At 41.3% G+C, this 17,891-nt stretch overlaps 1 protein-coding gene across 1 annotated transcript in view; it reads right to left on the bottom strand.

Moving 5' to 3' along the window:
- Positions 1 to 1,016: 1,016 nt before the first annotated feature.
- LOC149275619 (acid-sensing ion channel 2-like) overlaps positions 1,017 to 17,891 on the bottom strand; it is a 129,549-nt gene continuing 112,674 nt past the window's right edge. Inside the window, exons 4-10 of the mRNA XM_089504498.1 lie at positions 14,153 to 14,303; positions 13,688 to 13,744; positions 12,894 to 13,047; positions 11,747 to 11,838; positions 11,072 to 11,151; positions 1,762 to 1,830; positions 1,017 to 1,118 (exon numbers count right to left, since the gene is read on the bottom strand). Of these exons, the coding sequence (XP_089360624.1) occupies positions 1,017 to 1,118; positions 1,762 to 1,830; positions 11,072 to 11,151; positions 11,747 to 11,838; positions 12,894 to 13,047; positions 13,688 to 13,744; positions 14,153 to 14,303 (705 nt within the window). The remainder of the gene's footprint in view (positions 1,119 to 1,761; positions 1,831 to 11,071; positions 11,152 to 11,746; positions 11,839 to 12,893; positions 13,048 to 13,687; positions 13,745 to 14,152; positions 14,304 to 17,891) is intronic.

Raw genomic sequence — 17,891 nt, 5'->3', positions numbered from 1 at the left:
AAATGTCACGCTGTCGCCAACGTCACATCCCTGGGTTCATTTCGGTTCTTTAGAAATGACATGTCCCCAGGACCCGTTGCCATGGTAACTTTGCAATGGGGTAACGGGATGGTGGCGTGACACCCCTCACCCTGATTTATGTAGACAGCCTGTTGTCGTCTGCAAGGAATGGTAACAATTAAAATGGCTGCTGTTGCACAGCATGTTCGGCAGTGACAGAGATAACTTGTCTGTAGGTCCACATTCTTGAGATATCCTGACAGCCTACGCGTTCTACAGTTTTTGTGTATTTATTATATGTAGTTATTCTAGACCTCATACCATCTCGGCTCCAGCGTCTCGGTGCATTTACTTTGCGTCTGTACCTCCTGCACCTTTCCCACCTCAGCTCCTGCTGTCCTTTTCGGTTCGACCCAACACCTACGCCAGCTTTAAAGCCATCATTGATGGTGGCTTGGTTTGGAAGAACCAAAAGGACCATGGCTGAACCCTAGTAGACGTGCGCACGTTTGTGGCCAGTACCCCATCTGGCCACCTAGGATACCCAATCGGGTATCTGGAGCCTTTTCAATGTTTTCTTTCTTTTTACTATATCGGTGTGTTGCTTAAACAGTTATGGTGTCTACCTTGCCACACTGAAAACACAAATACTCAGTCACAAAAAGCTCCCAACACACAGAGCCCAATCGTCTTTGGCCACGTTTTCATTCACTTTTTATTTTATAAAAAGAAAACCCTTTCTGAACCCGCCTCACACGCAGAACGGGACAGAGTGTGACGGGTGTGTGCACAATGTGTGTCTGTCCGTTGTCTCCTCATACATCACAGGAGGATCGGTACCATATACGCTGCATGCATCCATGACTGTGTACAGTTTAGCAGTATGCGGTCTCTCCGTCCTCAGTCCCCTCAACCTTCCATTTCTCTCTCTGAGGCTCAGGGTCCATGGGAGCTTCCCACGCATGCTGCATCCACCGATATTTTGGCACAAATAAAGCAACAGTGTCCCAAATGCGTCAGCAGGCAATTTCTTCCAATGTCCCCAAGGTAGCCTGCAGCGGGACAGTCACAGTGTGGCTAATGGTTTCCGAATGGTTTGGCATGGTGTCACAGGTATTCTGCGGAGAGGAGATACAGGCCGTCATTTCACTTATTCAGCCCAACCACAGACAAATCTCTGATTTTATCATTTACTTCCCGTTCACATCATCTTGGAAACTAGCAGCAATGGGGTAACTGTAGGCTTGCATGTAACGGGGGGAATAGGCAGCTGCTCCTGTTGTTTAGGAAACCTCAGGACAATGAGTGTTCCCATCTGGCACAAGTGCAGAGACATCGTTTCCCTTTATAACCTTTTTTAATTTCACATCAAGTCATTGTTTGGTTAATTATTTCCATCATACATTGTTCTAAGATGTCAGAAATATGGAGGTATAACGGGAAAATGGACATAGAGTGTCCAAAAAAGTTTACATAACTTTGGAAAACACCATATCTTTGCCATTCTGTAAATCGGCACCAAGTTAACTCCCTGTGCTATAATACACCAAAGGATGACCTCAAGTGCCCCAACAGTGTAGGCTTTCAGGATCTCCTTACACAAATATACACAGACACAGCTGTATCCATCAGAGGAAAGGGCAGGGATTGGCCACCTCTGCTCTTCTGAAATGAAGCAGGACACCTGCCAACTTTGACAATCTATGAATCCCACCTTCTAGGTGACTTCAATCATTCAAAGTATTCATAGGCAAATCTCACCAAATCCTCTGGACGACCTCCCTCCTCGTTCTCCTTTCCAAGAAGATCCAGAAGCTTCTCTTTGATCAACTGAAAACCACCAAGAGATCACAAAAACTCAATATCACTTTGCTATGACATCATTTTCAATAATTTACCAACGTTTCACTTTACTTTGATCATTGAACTTGAAAAAACTATGCCAAGAGGTCTTTTTTTCCACCGAACCTCATACCTCCACTCAATGGAATAGTTTGTGAATTCCATGATAGCTCTTCAGCCTTGTATATACAGACTAAGATATTTCACAATGAGCTTCAGAAGCATAGGGGAGCCATGGATGCCGGTGTAAATTGCCGTTATGCACAATTACTAGAAACATAATGGAAGGATAGATCGATTTGAGGGACGAACAAACACAAGAAGCCAACTTCACATAATGTCACCTGAAGAGGCTCCTGATGAACGAAGAGAGCTGATGTTACAGAAAGTTACATTTTCTTCCACTTAAACCTCTGATGCCTATTTCCCTTATCTTTAACAACCGCCGCGGAGGAAGTTCAAAGGGCTGAACAATTTTATTAGAGAACAGAGACGTCATTATGAAATACCACAAAGGCCAATGTATTCGAGCTTTCGGGCGCTACAATTTTTTCCCCAACTTATATCAAACAGAGGGCGCGGAACTGAGACGTGAGAAAAAAGTCTTTATGATACGTACTAAGTAGATTAAGCACAAAAAAAAGGTATCATTGTATGCAAAATCAACCAAGGAATTGAGCAGTCAACCAGAAAGATTGTGTAATACACCCTAACTCCCTCTAGATTGTAAGCTCCTTTGAGACCTGTTGTTTCTGTAAATTTTTTATGTTATATACTACTTGCTATGCCCTGTCTACCCATCATACGGCGCTACGGAATATGATGGCCCTATAATAATATAGTGAAGTATAACTTTATTTATGTTTGGAGCTTGTGTTTGCGCGCTCTGTGGACGTTGGGGAAAGTAATCACAGATACCCAACTTTTAAGGTTATTTAAAAATGACAAGATGTTGATTTATAGTATACAACATTTTTCTTTAACATTGTAGCCAATTCACTGAAGAATCCTGGGAAATCAAGTAAAATTTGCACGGAAGGCCCTGAGCTTTGTCTTTAGAGACGGAAAATATAAATCGGAATACCATAAAACGTGGGACAAAAATAATAATTCAAGTGATTAGATTCAGCTAAGTTTATCTAAAATGAGATGTTACAATGTGTCTCCTAGATGAAGATCAACCTCCGCCAGTCAATCAAGAAGGAGCGGAGCTGTCTGTTGCCTTGTTTTCTGATCTCCACTCAAGGACGCTGAAGCCACTCACACATACTTACGTCGGATCAGCCAAGGGTAATTTGGTTTTTGAAACCAAATTTAGCCCGAGTTTGTAACAAAGTGTTCTTTTACCTACCATACAAAATGCCATTCAAATCCCTGAGAAGGTTTTTCAATCAGACAGAGATGAGTTGATGAAAAGAAGAGGGCAGGGGAGTAACAGATGTAGGAAAAAAAAAAAAAAACCACGGGTACGAGACGAGGAATTAAATAACAGATTCACGGGAGAAAGGACGTTTAATTATTTCATGCAAGTTTGAACTGATCTTGCCTGGTATCAAGGTCATTTTTTAAATTTGCATGTATTGAGAGAGAGGATGCACGGCTGAGCTCCTCTCCAAATAACCCTGACGTTATCGGCACAAACCGGCTTCATACGCGGTTAAACCACCGGCAAGCTGGGTCCCAGGCTACCGTTATCCCTGGAGCCCGTACCGGATGCGATTCGCGCCGCGGATTTTGGTGTTTCTACAGAAACCAAAGCGGCTCTGCAGAAAACCGCGCGAAACCGCCGCCATCTTACCTCCTCGCTCCCTACTCACCTTCAGCTGCACGGCACAGGAACAGCTCTATCGCATCCTGACAGCGGCCACACGGATCCCGTCGCTCCGACAGTCGACACGACACTCCGGCACCGACACGCGGCGAGACACGGACAGGGTAAGGGACGTTTTCTCCCCAGCCCTCCGCCATTTTCTTGTCACCGGCCCTTACACGCTACGGGGAGGGAGAGCTCCTGGCCGAGACACACGCCTATCCCTGCTATACTGCACACGCTGTCTGCATTTAATTCTTTGAGAATAGCACTGGGCTACCTGGTTACTGGGCATTTTAGTGTCCGAATTTTGGAGGAGGAAAGGGACAAGGAGGACAAAGTATAATAATTAAACAAGAGGAAAAAGGGAGAAGAAAAAGAAAAAAAAAAAAAAAAAAAAAAAAAAAGGGGAAAAAAGGAAAAAAAAAAAAAAAAAAAAAAGAAGAAGGCTCTTTTCCACTATACTACAAAATTTACTTACTATCACTGGTGAGCAGTATTACATGATCCCTGCCTCTATATCATCACATTTATATCTTTGATTGCTGAAGGGTATGTGAAAGCGTCCTGATACGGATCACTACGTTCCCTCCACATCTGCATCAACTCACATTATGCCCAGCCGGCGCTCAAAAAAACAGACTCCACTTAAACTAACTACGTTTTATTCTCCAAAAGACAGCAACCCATCGCTATCTACTTTTCTTTCTTCAACGGACGCTACACACAGTGATTCTAATCCGCTATCACCTATTCATTCTTCTATGTGCTCAACTATGCCTCCCAAACCCACCCCAGCAGCCTCTCCTACACCCTCAGAGGCCGCTGCTTCGAACACATTCGTGGAAGACTCTAAACTCTCACCTACCATGGAAACTACTATTCGCTCTCTATTTCAAGAATTCCGGGAATCCCTACAACAAGACTTTATGTCCTCCCTTAGCACCTTATCCAAAGAAGTTACCAACATAGGGGAACGGACTGCACATCTTGAAGAAAAGATGGGGGAATTTACTGACGCCCATAACGCTCTCGTCGACAATCAAAACGAAATAACTGATGATCTATTTGAACTCAAATTGAAATTGGCAGACCTAGAAGATAGATCTAGACGTAATAATATCAGATTCCGTGGTATTCCGGAATCAGTGCAAGCTTCTGACCTCAGGGATTTTCTCATGGCTTACTTTGCAATTCTCACGCCTCAAGCAGACCAGCGGGATATGACTCTTGACAGGGTCCACAGGCTTCCAAAGCCCTCTCATCTTTCCAAGGACATACCCAGGGACGTCCTAGCTAGAATTCATTTTTTTCACTACAAAGAGAATGTGTTAAAAGCAGCTAAAAATCCTCCTACTTTACCTGACCGCTTCTCTACAATAACGTTATTTTCTGACTTGTCAGCAGCTACTTTGAATAGACGAAGAGCGTTTTCTACGTCCACCGCAATTCTGAGAGACAAGGGAATCCCTTATCGTTGGGGATTCCCTGTTAAACTTCTGGTAACCAGGAATGGAGTCACTCACGCACTTCATAATCCCAATGCGGCACTTCATCTTATTAACAAATGGTTCCCTGACTCCATGCAAGAGACTTCTACAGCTCCGCAGCAGAAGAGACCTTCCCCTCTCCACCAGGAATGGACCAAGGTCGGAAAATCGACCTCCGTGGATTCATCGTATGGACACAGACGCTCTCACTCACGATCCCGATCTCCTACTTAAGCACTAATGAGTTCCAAGAAATGCACCTGTTAGCCGACTTCTCGCAATTTTGGTTCTTTTGGACACCTCGTCTAACACATCCGGTCCTCCCACCAAACTACATTGAATGTAGCTCCAACTTCTTCCTGACTGGACATTCTTTAGCCGCGTATGGTTAGTGATATCTTCCTACACTGAATCAGGGTTGGGCAATTGATTTTTGTCTCTGCCTTAATGTTCTTATGCATTTCACTTATATCCACCCCCTCACTTGCCACTGTAAACCTGACAGGTTTGGCATGTTCTCACAGAACACTACTGTTGTTATCTATAGTTAACCGTTTTCTGTTTTTGTTGCACTCAACTTGTTCGCAATTTTTCTATATGTTCACTGTCGCTAATGGTATACTACTCCTTTTTTTTTGGAGCTGGGCGGGTTCGTTACTTTACCCAAATACTATAACTTATCAAGATGGTGATTAAATTATCTACTTTAAATGTGAAAGGTTTAAACAGCCCCTTTAAACGAAATTTATTTTGGAAAGAATGTCGCACTTTACAGTGTGATGTAATTTGTGCACAGGAGACTCACCTGCTCGACTCCGACACCTTTAGGGTTAAACATAAGAATTTCCCTCATATCTTTTTTACACCTAACACAAAAAAAAAAAGGGGAGTCCTCATAGCTATTAGGAACTCAGTGGCGTTTCACTTGTTTAATGTAACCTATGATGCTAACGGTCGATACATAATTTTGAACTGCGACATTAATAATGTAAAGTTTTCTATTGTATCACTCTATGCTCCTAATAGGCGACAGGGGAAATTTCTTTCTCACCTCCTTACTACTCTTGACAAACATAGATATGGGGCGATTATATTGGCTGGGGACTTTAACAAGGTCCTCTCCCCTTGCTTAGATAAAAATCCCCATGACGCCTCGGATAAAACCACAGACATTTATAACATTCTCTTTAAAGAGGACCTATATGATACATGGCGAACCCTGCACGCTGATGAGAGGGACTATACGTTTTTCTCTAACCCACATCACACATACTCACGTATTGATCTTATAATGGTAGACAAATGGCTTCTCCAGAAAATTGTCTCTTCCACAATTGGAATTATATCGTGGTCGGACCACGCTCCTGTCTCCATCTCCATTAGGGAACAATTTAACACTCCGCCTACTGCCCCCTGGAGACTCAACCACTCTATTTTTGGTGATCCAACTGCTAATTCTACAATAGAACGGGACCTTACTGAATTCTTTCATTTTAACTCCCCTGCAGATACTAATGCTCTTACGAATTGGTGTGCCCATAAAGCTGTCTTGCGTGGTACTTTTATAAAATTGGCCTCGGCCCAAAAAAAAAGCAGATTAGCCAAGACACAAGACATTTTGCACAATATTAAACTCATTGAAGACACACACAAATTATCCAGGGACCCTACTTTGCTTAAGGAACTTAAATCATTACGTTTCCAACTATACCAACTTTTAAACTTTAAATTCGACTTTTATCTTAATAGGACGAGAACCCAATTCTACTGGCAGGGTAATAAAGCTGGCAAATTATTGGCGAATCGCTTTAAAACAAGAATAGCAAAAACTAAAATTCCATTTCTTTACAATAAACAGGGGAAAAAGGTGCTAAATCCACAAATGATCACAAACGTACTAGCAGATTATTATGGGGACTTGTACAATCTCCATCTAGACCCGAATACCCCCCAACCGACACCACTCTCCATTTCTTCTTTTCTGAAAGCTATTCATCTCCCCTCCCTTACCAATGACAATTTACTTCTTTTGAATCAGCCTATAACAAGAGAGGAGATTACATCGGCGATCTCCTCTTTGAAACCAAATAAATCCCCGGGCCCAGACGGATTTACAGGGGAATACTATAAAAAATATTCCCACACCTTATCTTCTCAACTTCACATAGTCTTTAACGAAATTTTTAATACAGGTATCATTCCCCCCGAGATGTTACATGCAATTATCATCACACTCCCTAAACCAGGTAAACCCCCTAACAGGCCCGAAAATTTTAGACCGATATCTCTGCTGAACGTTGATTTAAAATTGTATACTAAAATCCTGGCTAACAGGATCAACGATATTCTTCCGTCTCTAATTAATAATGACCAGGTTGGCTTCGTTAAAGACCGACAAACAGTAGATGGGACACGACGATTTATTAACCTGACTTACTGGGCTGAAACTCGTCGGATGCCTTCTCTGCTTCTCTCCTTGGATGCGGAGAAGGCGTTTGACAGGGTGCACTGGGGTTTTCTGTCATCGGTCCTCACAAAATTTGGCTTCACAGACAACATTTTTTCAGCTATACAAGCCCTATATTCCAACCCTTCTGCTGTAGTTTATTCTTCAGGATTTTTATCGCGTAGATTTAATATCTCAAATGGCACTCGTCAAGGGTGTCCCCTGTCGCCCCTCATATTTGCTCTCGTGATGGAGCCCTTAGCTGAGACAATACGAACTGACCCCTCTATGTCAGGTTTACAGATAGGCGGGAAAGACCATCGCATAGGCTTATTCGCTGATGATATCATTATAGCATGTAGGGATCCCTTGTCATCCCTCCCATCCATACTTGACGTTTTACAGAAATTTGGAGATGTCTCTTATTATAAAATCAACGAAACTAAATCACAAATCCTTAATATGGGTCTTTCTCCTCAAACAGTTAAAATCCTTAAATCAAGATTTCCATTCACCTGGACATCCACCTATCTCCCTTATTTGGGTATGCATTTGACGTTCCCTAGCGCACATCTTTTTGACGCAAACTATGCGGTGTTGTTGAAAGACATGAAACACACAATTTCTAATCTACCTTCTTTGGGCGTTTCTTGGTTAGGCAGAGTAGCAGCTATTAAGATGTTGATCCTTCCCAAGATCTTATATCTGTTCCGTACTGTTCCAATTTTTCTCCCGATAGCTTACATCCAAAAACTACAAAGCATCATCATGCAATATATATGGCTCAGAAAAAAACCTAGGGTTGGGGCAAAAATATTATACCTACCTCCGAGGAACGGAGGTATTAGTTGCCCTTCTATTCTCCAGTACTACAGGGCCACCTTGTTAGCTCAACTTAAATATATCTGGAACCGAGACGTCTCAAGGCTATGGGTGGAGATGGAGTTGACGGAATTGGGCTCCTGTGAACTCAGTGATGTTCTTAGCGCTGCCTATCTGTTCCGACCCGTTTTATCCTATTCTCATCCTACTTTGAGAGCAATTTCACAATTATGGTACCAGTTTGTGATCCCCAACAATTTATTTCAAGTTAACCCGCTATCTTTGCCTATAACAATCTTAGAGGCAGTGATCCCTGATCTGGCCTTATCAGGTTGGATCAACCTGGGCGTACAGCATATATCAGACATTTGGGAAGGTGGAACTATGGTCCCGTTTGCAATCTTGCATGACAAGTTCCATATTTGTAACAAAGACTTTTACAAATACCTACAGATACGCCACGCTTTTCAATCAATCACAATACACTCTACTTACACTGACTCTGATTTGTTTAATTGGCTGACACAACAAGGTAGACATCACAAAGGCATCTCGAAGTGCTATTCGTTACTTAAGCTTTACTTAGATCTTCCTGACCCCTACAAACTCAAATGGGAAACTGATCTCCATACTCACTTCACTGCACACCAGTGGCAATCGGCGCACTCGGTCATAACCTCAGTATCTAAATGTATTAGTCACCTGGAAACTTCCAAAAAACTATTATATCGTTGGTATCTTACGCCGTCGAGATTAGCGCTATTTAATCAAACTCCAAACACCTGCTGGAGGTGCTCAGACATAGGTTCGTTTCTACACATCTGGTGGCAGTGCCCCAGAATACTGGCCTTCTGGAGGAGACTTGGTAAATTTTTGTCTACCCTTTGTAGGTTTCCTGTAATATTGGATGCCCCCCTTGCACTACTCAATGTTAATGTGGACCAATATTCCTATTTTCATAAAACTATCATTTTGCATGCACTGATTTCAGCGAGGCATAACATAACTAAACGTTGGAAGTCTAACCTGATACCTTCTCTTAAAACAGTTATTCACGATATAAATTCCAATTGTTGGCATGAATTTAAAATATCGACTGCCCAAAATACGACCACCGCATTCTCCTCCAGGTGGGATATTTGGTTGCATAGTGCACATAATACCGTTCAGCTCCTTTGACTCACGTACTTCATTAACATTGCTTGATTATACGTGAATGCAAGGTACAAGAGTGCAGATTTGCTTTCTGTTTTTTTGTTTCCTTTTTTTTTTTTTTTTTTTCTGTTATATGTTGTTTTCAATCGTTTATAACAAACCTGCTTATTTCGAATGTACGATCTGTATACTGCGTTATCTCTGTACATTTATACAAACATGTTTATATTTTTCCAACAAAAAAGAAAAAACTTTCAATAAAATATATGTTATAAAAAAAAAATTTGCATGTATTAAATGTAAAATGTTTTTACATTAATGAAGGTAAGATCGCAGCCGTCGGGTTTATTCAATAAATCATGAGTGTTAAGTCTCGAGGGCGCTTGTTCCCCTGTTTACGTTAATCTGCTCTCGGAGGTGTTATCTGTATTATACACACAGTCCCTTGCATGGTATCCATATCATATCTAAAATAACATGTGTCATACAAGGAGCAGTATGTGTCAAGGGACCCCATAGGTTGTCCACAAGACCCCCTAAAGGCGTGGTGGACCGCTGGCCATTATCGATCCGTCCTCACTCGATCTGTCGCTCAAGCAGTACGGCCACTAGCTGTATATGCCCGGCAGGGTGGTTTGTAGCATGTGGCCTCACTTATCCAGCCTGCAGCTTTGGCGGCCGCTGGCCTTAAAGTGCCAGGACCACCTTGTCATCCTAGTCCGGCCTTTTATGCAGAGCTAGTTTCACGATCTCCATGCAAATACCCATCTTGTTTCTCGATTCACCTGGGTGGAACATTAATCTGAGTCACTGATTAAATCCTCAGGTTTATTCAGAAAATAACGCAAGTATAGGTGCGCATGTACATGTGTGGGAAAAGAATAAAAAATAATAATAGTGCAATAATGTTAAAGGAAAAAAATTATAATATGTATGTGTAGTGGGTGCACTCACAAAAGTACAGGTAATCAAGGCTCTTCAGAATAAAAATATTTTCTTTATTTCTTCTTATTTAAAATGGTTGATTGTATCAGGCACTTCAACTCAAAGTCCGGGATTTAAAAGCAAAAATCCAAAGGTAGTCCTCGTGGGTAGTCCTCAACGCGTTTCGCCTCGCGGCTTCCTCAGGAGAACAAAAGTCGTTTCAGCTTTTTATCAGCAATGAAAGTTTTCATAAAACTTTCATTGCTGATAAAAAGCTGAAACGACTTTTGTATTTTTTATTATTTTCCCACACATGTACATGCGCGCCTATACTTGCGTTGTTTTCTGTTGAACACTAAGAGGAGTGTTGTTCTGGGCCGCTGCAGTACTGCGAGGAAGTACCTTTTTATTATTTCATTTCTCACGTTCACTATCTGGTGTTTATTTCTTTTACCTTCTGGTGTTATCCAGAAAATATACTGAAAACCTGATTGTTGGAGGTCCTTGTAGAATAGAGTTGGGGGCTCTGGACCTGTACACAGAGCACGGAGGGTACTTTTATTTCATGTATTTACTACTCACCTCATATATGTAATCAAATAACTCCAGGATCGTCAGGATGCTGGCTCCTATGAAGAGCCCCATCTGTCCCCCTATATCCCCTATGGGGAAAGAAAACACAGAAAGAGTCAAGAAATAAAAATAGGGAGGATATGCCCAGAGGGTAAGCAGCAGACTTCAGATATGCCCGGCTTTCTCTTCCAAGTCGAAGGGTAAATCTGCGTCGCGTAATGCATTCTGTGCTACAGGGAGTTATGGCACATCATTATCATACTGCACAATTCTGCGATTTCTCCGTCTCTGTAAATCAGCGCGGCGCTTAACATTTCCAGGTAGGATGAGATAGAGTGGAGATGTGATAGAAACCTCCGTGCTGTCCTACATTAAGGGATTCAACGGTACAGAAGGGAGACATATTTCAGACAAAAGATAATGGCGAGGAGAAAAGGTTACCCTGAGAAATGGAAAATGTTATATCAAGGAAAGGACGGAATACGGCGTCTCAGACAAGCAGGCAGGACGGAATGCTTCGGGGGGGGATTTAAAAGAAATACTGCAATAATAAGGAAGAAATAATGGGCACATGGTACAGACCACCAGCCGAGATGGCAAAGCTCATAAGTCATATAGTATTATATTATGTATTCTATTCTAGTTTGCTGAATAAATGCAAAAAATGCATTTTGACAGACTCACCTAGCAACCCGGCAACCTCATAAGCCTTTCTCTGTTCTATTGTTTCATAATTCAGGGCTTCGAAGAACACGTCAAGGACCAGAATATTCTCCCTGCGAATACACGAAACGTAGGCTGGGTGATGATCAAACTCGGTGAGCGCAGTCCTTTACTTTGGGAGTATACCTGAGGAATCTTACCGTTTGCCTCAAATCTCAAGGTTTTGGGGTGAATAGGCAGGTTCCTGGGGTTCCACTACAATCTAAGACTCTCATGGTGAATGGGCAGGTTCTCAGGGTTTTTACCCCAGTCTCAGGGGCTCTGGGCAGATTCTCTGGGTCACACAGTCTGGATCTGACTCTTTCATATTCTACTCTGATTTAACGATATCTGAGCATCTAACTGCTGCTTTTCTGGTCTACCAAAGCTTAATCCCTGCTTTAATGCAGATGACTTCATTCAGAACACATTTACTTTCTGAAAAGTAATTTTTCCATGGGAACCGCTATTAAAACCACTTAGTTGCACCACCGAGGAGTTCTTACAATAGAACCTTTGTGACGTACTATTAAATTGTTAATATTTGAAGGATTCCATGGCCAACAAAGTTCTCATGTGTGCTGCGAAGGCATCATTCTCGGTTAATTATACTCTGTAATGTGTGGTGAAGCTACATTATTAAGTGTTGGAGGAGTTAAAGAGAGTCCCTCTGACTAGCAGTAGACATCATTCATGGTTGAATTCATTTGGACTTCATTGGAAACCCAACTTTCCTCCTGAAGAGTAATAATGTAATGGCAGGATATTTCTTCATAGACATTCTAATGCCGGCACATTCTCAACTTCTATTCCTCCTTCTTTTACACAAGAAACCTGAACCCTGTTATCTCTTAAAAGGAAAGCCCATGGACAGTTTAAGAGTTGGATCATTAGAAAACCCCCCTTCTTCTCTAGTTATCAACGTAGGGAACTTTTTTCCCTGCTATTTGACAACGTTAAATCCTTTCGTCAGTTGAAAGCACCAGAAATTTGTGATATAACTAGACTGTAGTAGGATCAAAATCAATATCTAAACTATTTAGTTGTTCTGAATCCTTCTGTATTGTGTCTGAATGTAAAAATATAAATAAATCGATAACACTGACTTGTCTTTAAAGCCAGAACGTACATGATATATTTCTCAGACTTGTTGAATTTCTTCTCCAAATATTTGGTTGATGTCTTGCTCGGAATTTTCACCATGGAGAGTTCTTTATTGAATCTGGTGAGATTACATGGCATCGCGCATACACAATATCCCCCATCCTTCTCCGTCAGTAAACCTTTAAGAGACAGAAAGAGACTATAGAGAAGACGAGACTCTGCTCATTGGCAAATTTTTATATTCGGAGAGAGTCTTGCTACGTGAATGGGATGCTGAGGTTGTTACTATGGCAGAAGATGCTGCTGGGTACGGTTTGAATACCAAAAGGTACCCCTATGGCCACAAAGAGTTGATTTGATTGCTCTTCAAGCTGTATGGATATCACGATCTATATTATAAATGCCAGCTACAGAAAGAACAAATGTTCGGCTGTATCATAAAGACAATGCATAGTGGAGGCAGATCATGTGCAACTACAGAGTCCTGCCCGGGTTTAATAAAGTGAAAAAACTCAGCAGAAGCAACACCACAACCTTGATATTTGGGATGTATTGAAGGAATTGTATAAACATTAAAAAACCCAAAAACATATGTTTTGTAGCACCGAGAGTTCTTCTGAGATCAGTAATGGTGGGCACCATCTGAGTTTGATAGATATGTGGGTTGCGTGGTACCGTGAGATTGTATTTGTTGAGTAGATGTTGTGTTAGGTGTGATGGTGGATTCACGCCTGAATGTTTAGGTGGCGTGTGTTCTCTGTGGCAAGCTAGGTACACAAATGGCACCTTCGAAGGTTGCGTGGTGCATGCGCAACTCACCAAGCGCGGGTTCTGCACACTCTTTGTACTGCTCTGGAGTACAGAATGGAGCATCACCTGGGAAAAGACATACACGTAACAAAGAAACCGTCAAAAGAACATCTAATATAGCGTTCAGAATCAAGAACATCGATAAATGTATTGCCGATGTAGTAAGGGATCGAGTCTAAAATATTAAGAAGTAACATATACCAGGGGAAGCTGCACAACTCGTATGCAAGAAAGTCATCACAAATCCATCGTTTGAATTTTAATTTAATGATCTGGTCTGAGGAACAATCACTTGTTCTGTGGAAAGTGAGGTGACCATTGTGGCTCTAAGGAAGCACGGAGATTTTTTTGGAAAATCATTTCTTCAGCTTAATTGGTTCAACAGATAGTAAGCATTTGCCACCTGCCTGCCTTATAAGTGCCCCATACTCAATGTAGACCCCATCCCATGCTGGACTAACCCTCACTTCTTACCTGGCATATGCACCATTTTGCAGTTGCAGTTTTCCACAATGTATCTGGTTTCACAGTCGATCCTACAGGCCGAGATACTATAAACTGGGAAGAAATCAGAGCCCATGTCGGAGAAACGGCACACGCCCCAGGGAGAAGGAAGGTATGTGAGCTAAGAGAAAAGGAAAGAGAAGATTAGGGTTACGGAAAGAACACGAAAAAAAAGGCAGAACAAATAGCAGCAGAGTATCAGGAAAGAATAATAATGAGGAGATGAGAGGATAGCTCAGGCTGGAGATACTGATGGGATGACCACAAGTCACGCTATGGAGTGGCTATGGGCACGTAAAAAGGAGGCCGACTAAATATGTCTACACTGCATCTGTTTTAGGACTTCCCCCCATTTTTGGCCACTCCATGCCCATTTTTTTGGTAATTCCTTGAACCAGTGTCCAGGTATAGAATCTTTTAAAATAGTGTCCAGCATGAGAAGGTCACCACAACCATGTATCAAGTGCAGGCACACTTGGTTAGTAGTGTGTCATTGGTCTGCTTCACAGCATGATGTCTTCTGCTGGTACACATCAACAGACCAATGGGTTAAAATGTTAATGTCGGGGCTAGGCTGGCCATTTTTCTTACAGTTGAGTCCCTCGTTAGGCACCATTTTACTTTCCCACAATTAAAAGGGGCAGATTTCCCCTACCTAGTCTCTCACTTTGAACATATAGTTCTGCTCAGAGGGTTACGTTCTTATAGATCCAGGTAAATGAGCAAGATAATCATTAGAGCAAATGTGATGGACACGCAATCTACCCACGGAATCAGCACTGATCTATAAATACGCTACATACAGCCCGAGAGCAGCAGGACACCTTTATTACACATCTTGTCCTTTCAGAAGAGTTACTTTTACCCCCAAATTACTCTTATTAGTGGCAGGAGATGTATCTTGATCTTTAGAATCTTGGCGCCGCATGAAATTCTACGACCTGCGGATAAGAGTGTTATGTTGTATGGTTTTATGGCAACAGGCATGGATGTGTTTATGTGGATGACACAATATCAAAGCTGGAAATAGTGTGGTGTCTCATATTGAACACGCCATCTTGGACCCACAACCACACAGACTTTCAAATATATATACAAGTATTTTCTATTTTAAAAATAAGTTGTATTTTTTATAACATTCGGCCCCATCAAGTCTGTAAAGACTCAAACCTTAATCAGTCGTTGGTCTCGTCTTTAGGAGCCATATGTCCTATCCAATGCATGCTTAGATTCCCTCACTGTATTACCCTCTACCACTTCTGCTGGGAGGCTGTGTCAGTCATCGCCCACCCTCTCAGTAAAGTAAAAAAAGTAAAGTAGGCTATAATGAAAGGAATCAGGTAATAGAAGAGGGCAGAAAAATAGTATAAATGACCTGGACTTCTAGTTGGATTTTAAAGGACACCACAAGGTTCAGAGGTAATAGATAATCAGATCGAACAAGCTTAATTAAGAGATTGATGACTCAACACAAGTGATAGGATTATGGGCAGATTAAAGACAGTGGCTGAAACTATACCTTGATATATACACATATATATATATATATATATATATATGTGTGTGTGCATGTGTATATATATATATATATATATATATATATATACATATATATTATATAATAAATAATATATATAATATTAATATTTCTACAGAGTTTATATATCACAGAAAAAGCCAAAATGCATTAAATTATTATTTTTTTTTTGCCGCTACCGATACAGCTGCTAAAGCATCTATTTTAGCACCAGTTTAAACAAGACTAAAGTATTTTAATTTCATGTATGCTAATTTATGCGCACATTTACTGTGACTTAAACACACATTATTGTCCGCTTTATTGCAGTGGAGCTCACCCATTCTCAGCTCCATAGGAGAATCGGACAATAAAATGACCAAGGGCCAAAGTATCACATGAGACTCACAGAGACAGGAACACAATTACGAGATCGTTCAGTGTGATTATTTTTAAGGTTTTATTTCTCTAATTGATCATCCATGAAAAAAAATAAGCATGTTTTCAAGATGTAAGAGGTGAAGAATAAGGCAAATATAAAAAAGATGTACTAGATAACTAGAACAATCTTATTGCATAAGTGACTGGGGGTTAGAAATGGTTGGCATTTACAAAAATCAAGTTTTAACTGTAACTGTAGTGTGTTATCATTTTGTCTCTCACCCTTGCAAATGGTATGGTCCATCTGCTCTAAAATAAGGATGATGTAGTTGTGGTTACTTCTGGTGACATCATAACCCAGTGCATTCGCTCAGGAAAAGAAGAGTATAATAAATCTATTGTGATGGACACATACACTTCTTAATTGCTCACTAGACCACCAGTGTATTTTTTTTTCAAGAATATGGGACCCCCAGAGCATTGTTGGGCATCTGGCATAGTTTGACGGAGCTAAAACTCTAAATTCAGCTTCTATCACAATATACAGTTCTGTGTCAGCTGCCTCACAAAGAATCTGTTATCAATGCATTATATGAGCATGTTTACCTTGTAACTTGATTGTAGCAAAGCCGCCAATTTAAATGCCAATTTGCATATGATTATATGCTTTTATCTGTTGTATTGTTGGGATAAAGTTACTTCTGTGGTTGAGTTTGTAATTCTATCTCCACAAACCCTTCATTCACAGTTCAGCTCTGTTTATTGTCATTCCGCTGATGACAATAATCAGATGTGCGTTCCGTAACTGCGTGATTCTATCGATTACAAGGAGTAAGAAACTCACCCGTAGATTTATCTGTGCCAGACAATACCTAAAAGCGATGTTTTCACGAGAGAATAGAGTAGCTCTTACAGGGAGAAATGGCTATAGCATGTACGTCGGATCAATAAACCTTTTGAAGAGAAACATCTCAGCACTTATAAGCTCTCTAACTTCAGACTGCATAATGTTAACCTACATTGAAGGTATGGGGAACAAAAATGTTATTGTCCATTAAGGAAAGCTAGAAGTTTAGAAAACACTATGGAGTGTTCACCCTGAGAGGTTTTACAAAGGGCAGATGCTTTTATAGACGCAGTTGAATACAAGTGTCACAATAACAAGCGGTTCATAGGCTACATCAGGTCCGGAGCACCGAGACTTAATGTTCCCTGCTTCTTTCCTTGAGTCTCGGTGACCGTCAGGCAACATACTAAGGTTCGAGTTTTCATTTGAGGCTCAGAAATAGCTTGAATTAACTCAAAACCACTGGTCCAGATCAAACAGCAGTTGAGTTCAACTCAACTGTCCTTAGGTTGCACTCAGTAGATGTCGAGCTAATGACCAAGTTGCTTAGTTGACTTGGTCGTTGAATTGGTTCAAGGAGTCTAGTCTTGATGAGAAGAGCTAATTTGGTCAGGCTGAAGTCCTTCACTTTCACTCAAGTTGAATTTCTGTGAAATTTTCATAGCAAATTGTTTTGAACTATGGTCGAGTTAAAGTCACTAATAAATAGACAAGATTTAGTCGATTCTTTTATTAAACTCAACTATCAACTCGACCTAACTCAACGTTTTGTGAATAGACCCATGGGTCAATTGTGGTGTAGTGGCACATGCACCTTTGGCTTAACCTAGGGTAGTGCCATCAGATGCCCCTCTGCACCCCTGTTCTTACTGCTGAGGGCTTTGCCTTTAAAGGATGTGTGGCACCAGGTGGAAATGAGCTATAGAGGCTGTGCCGATTTGGCACAGACCACCATTGTGTCAATG

Source organism: Sceloporus occidentalis, unplaced genomic scaffold (genome assembly GCF_023333645.1).
Source record: "Sceloporus occidentalis isolate IW3139 unplaced genomic scaffold, rSceOcc1.0.p SCAF_274, whole genome shotgun sequence".
NCBI lineage: Eukaryota > Metazoa > Chordata > Lepidosauria > Squamata > Phrynosomatidae > Sceloporus > Sceloporus occidentalis.
The sequence above is the reverse complement of the archived record's forward strand: the minus strand, read 5'-3'. Positions and strand labels throughout refer to the sequence as shown.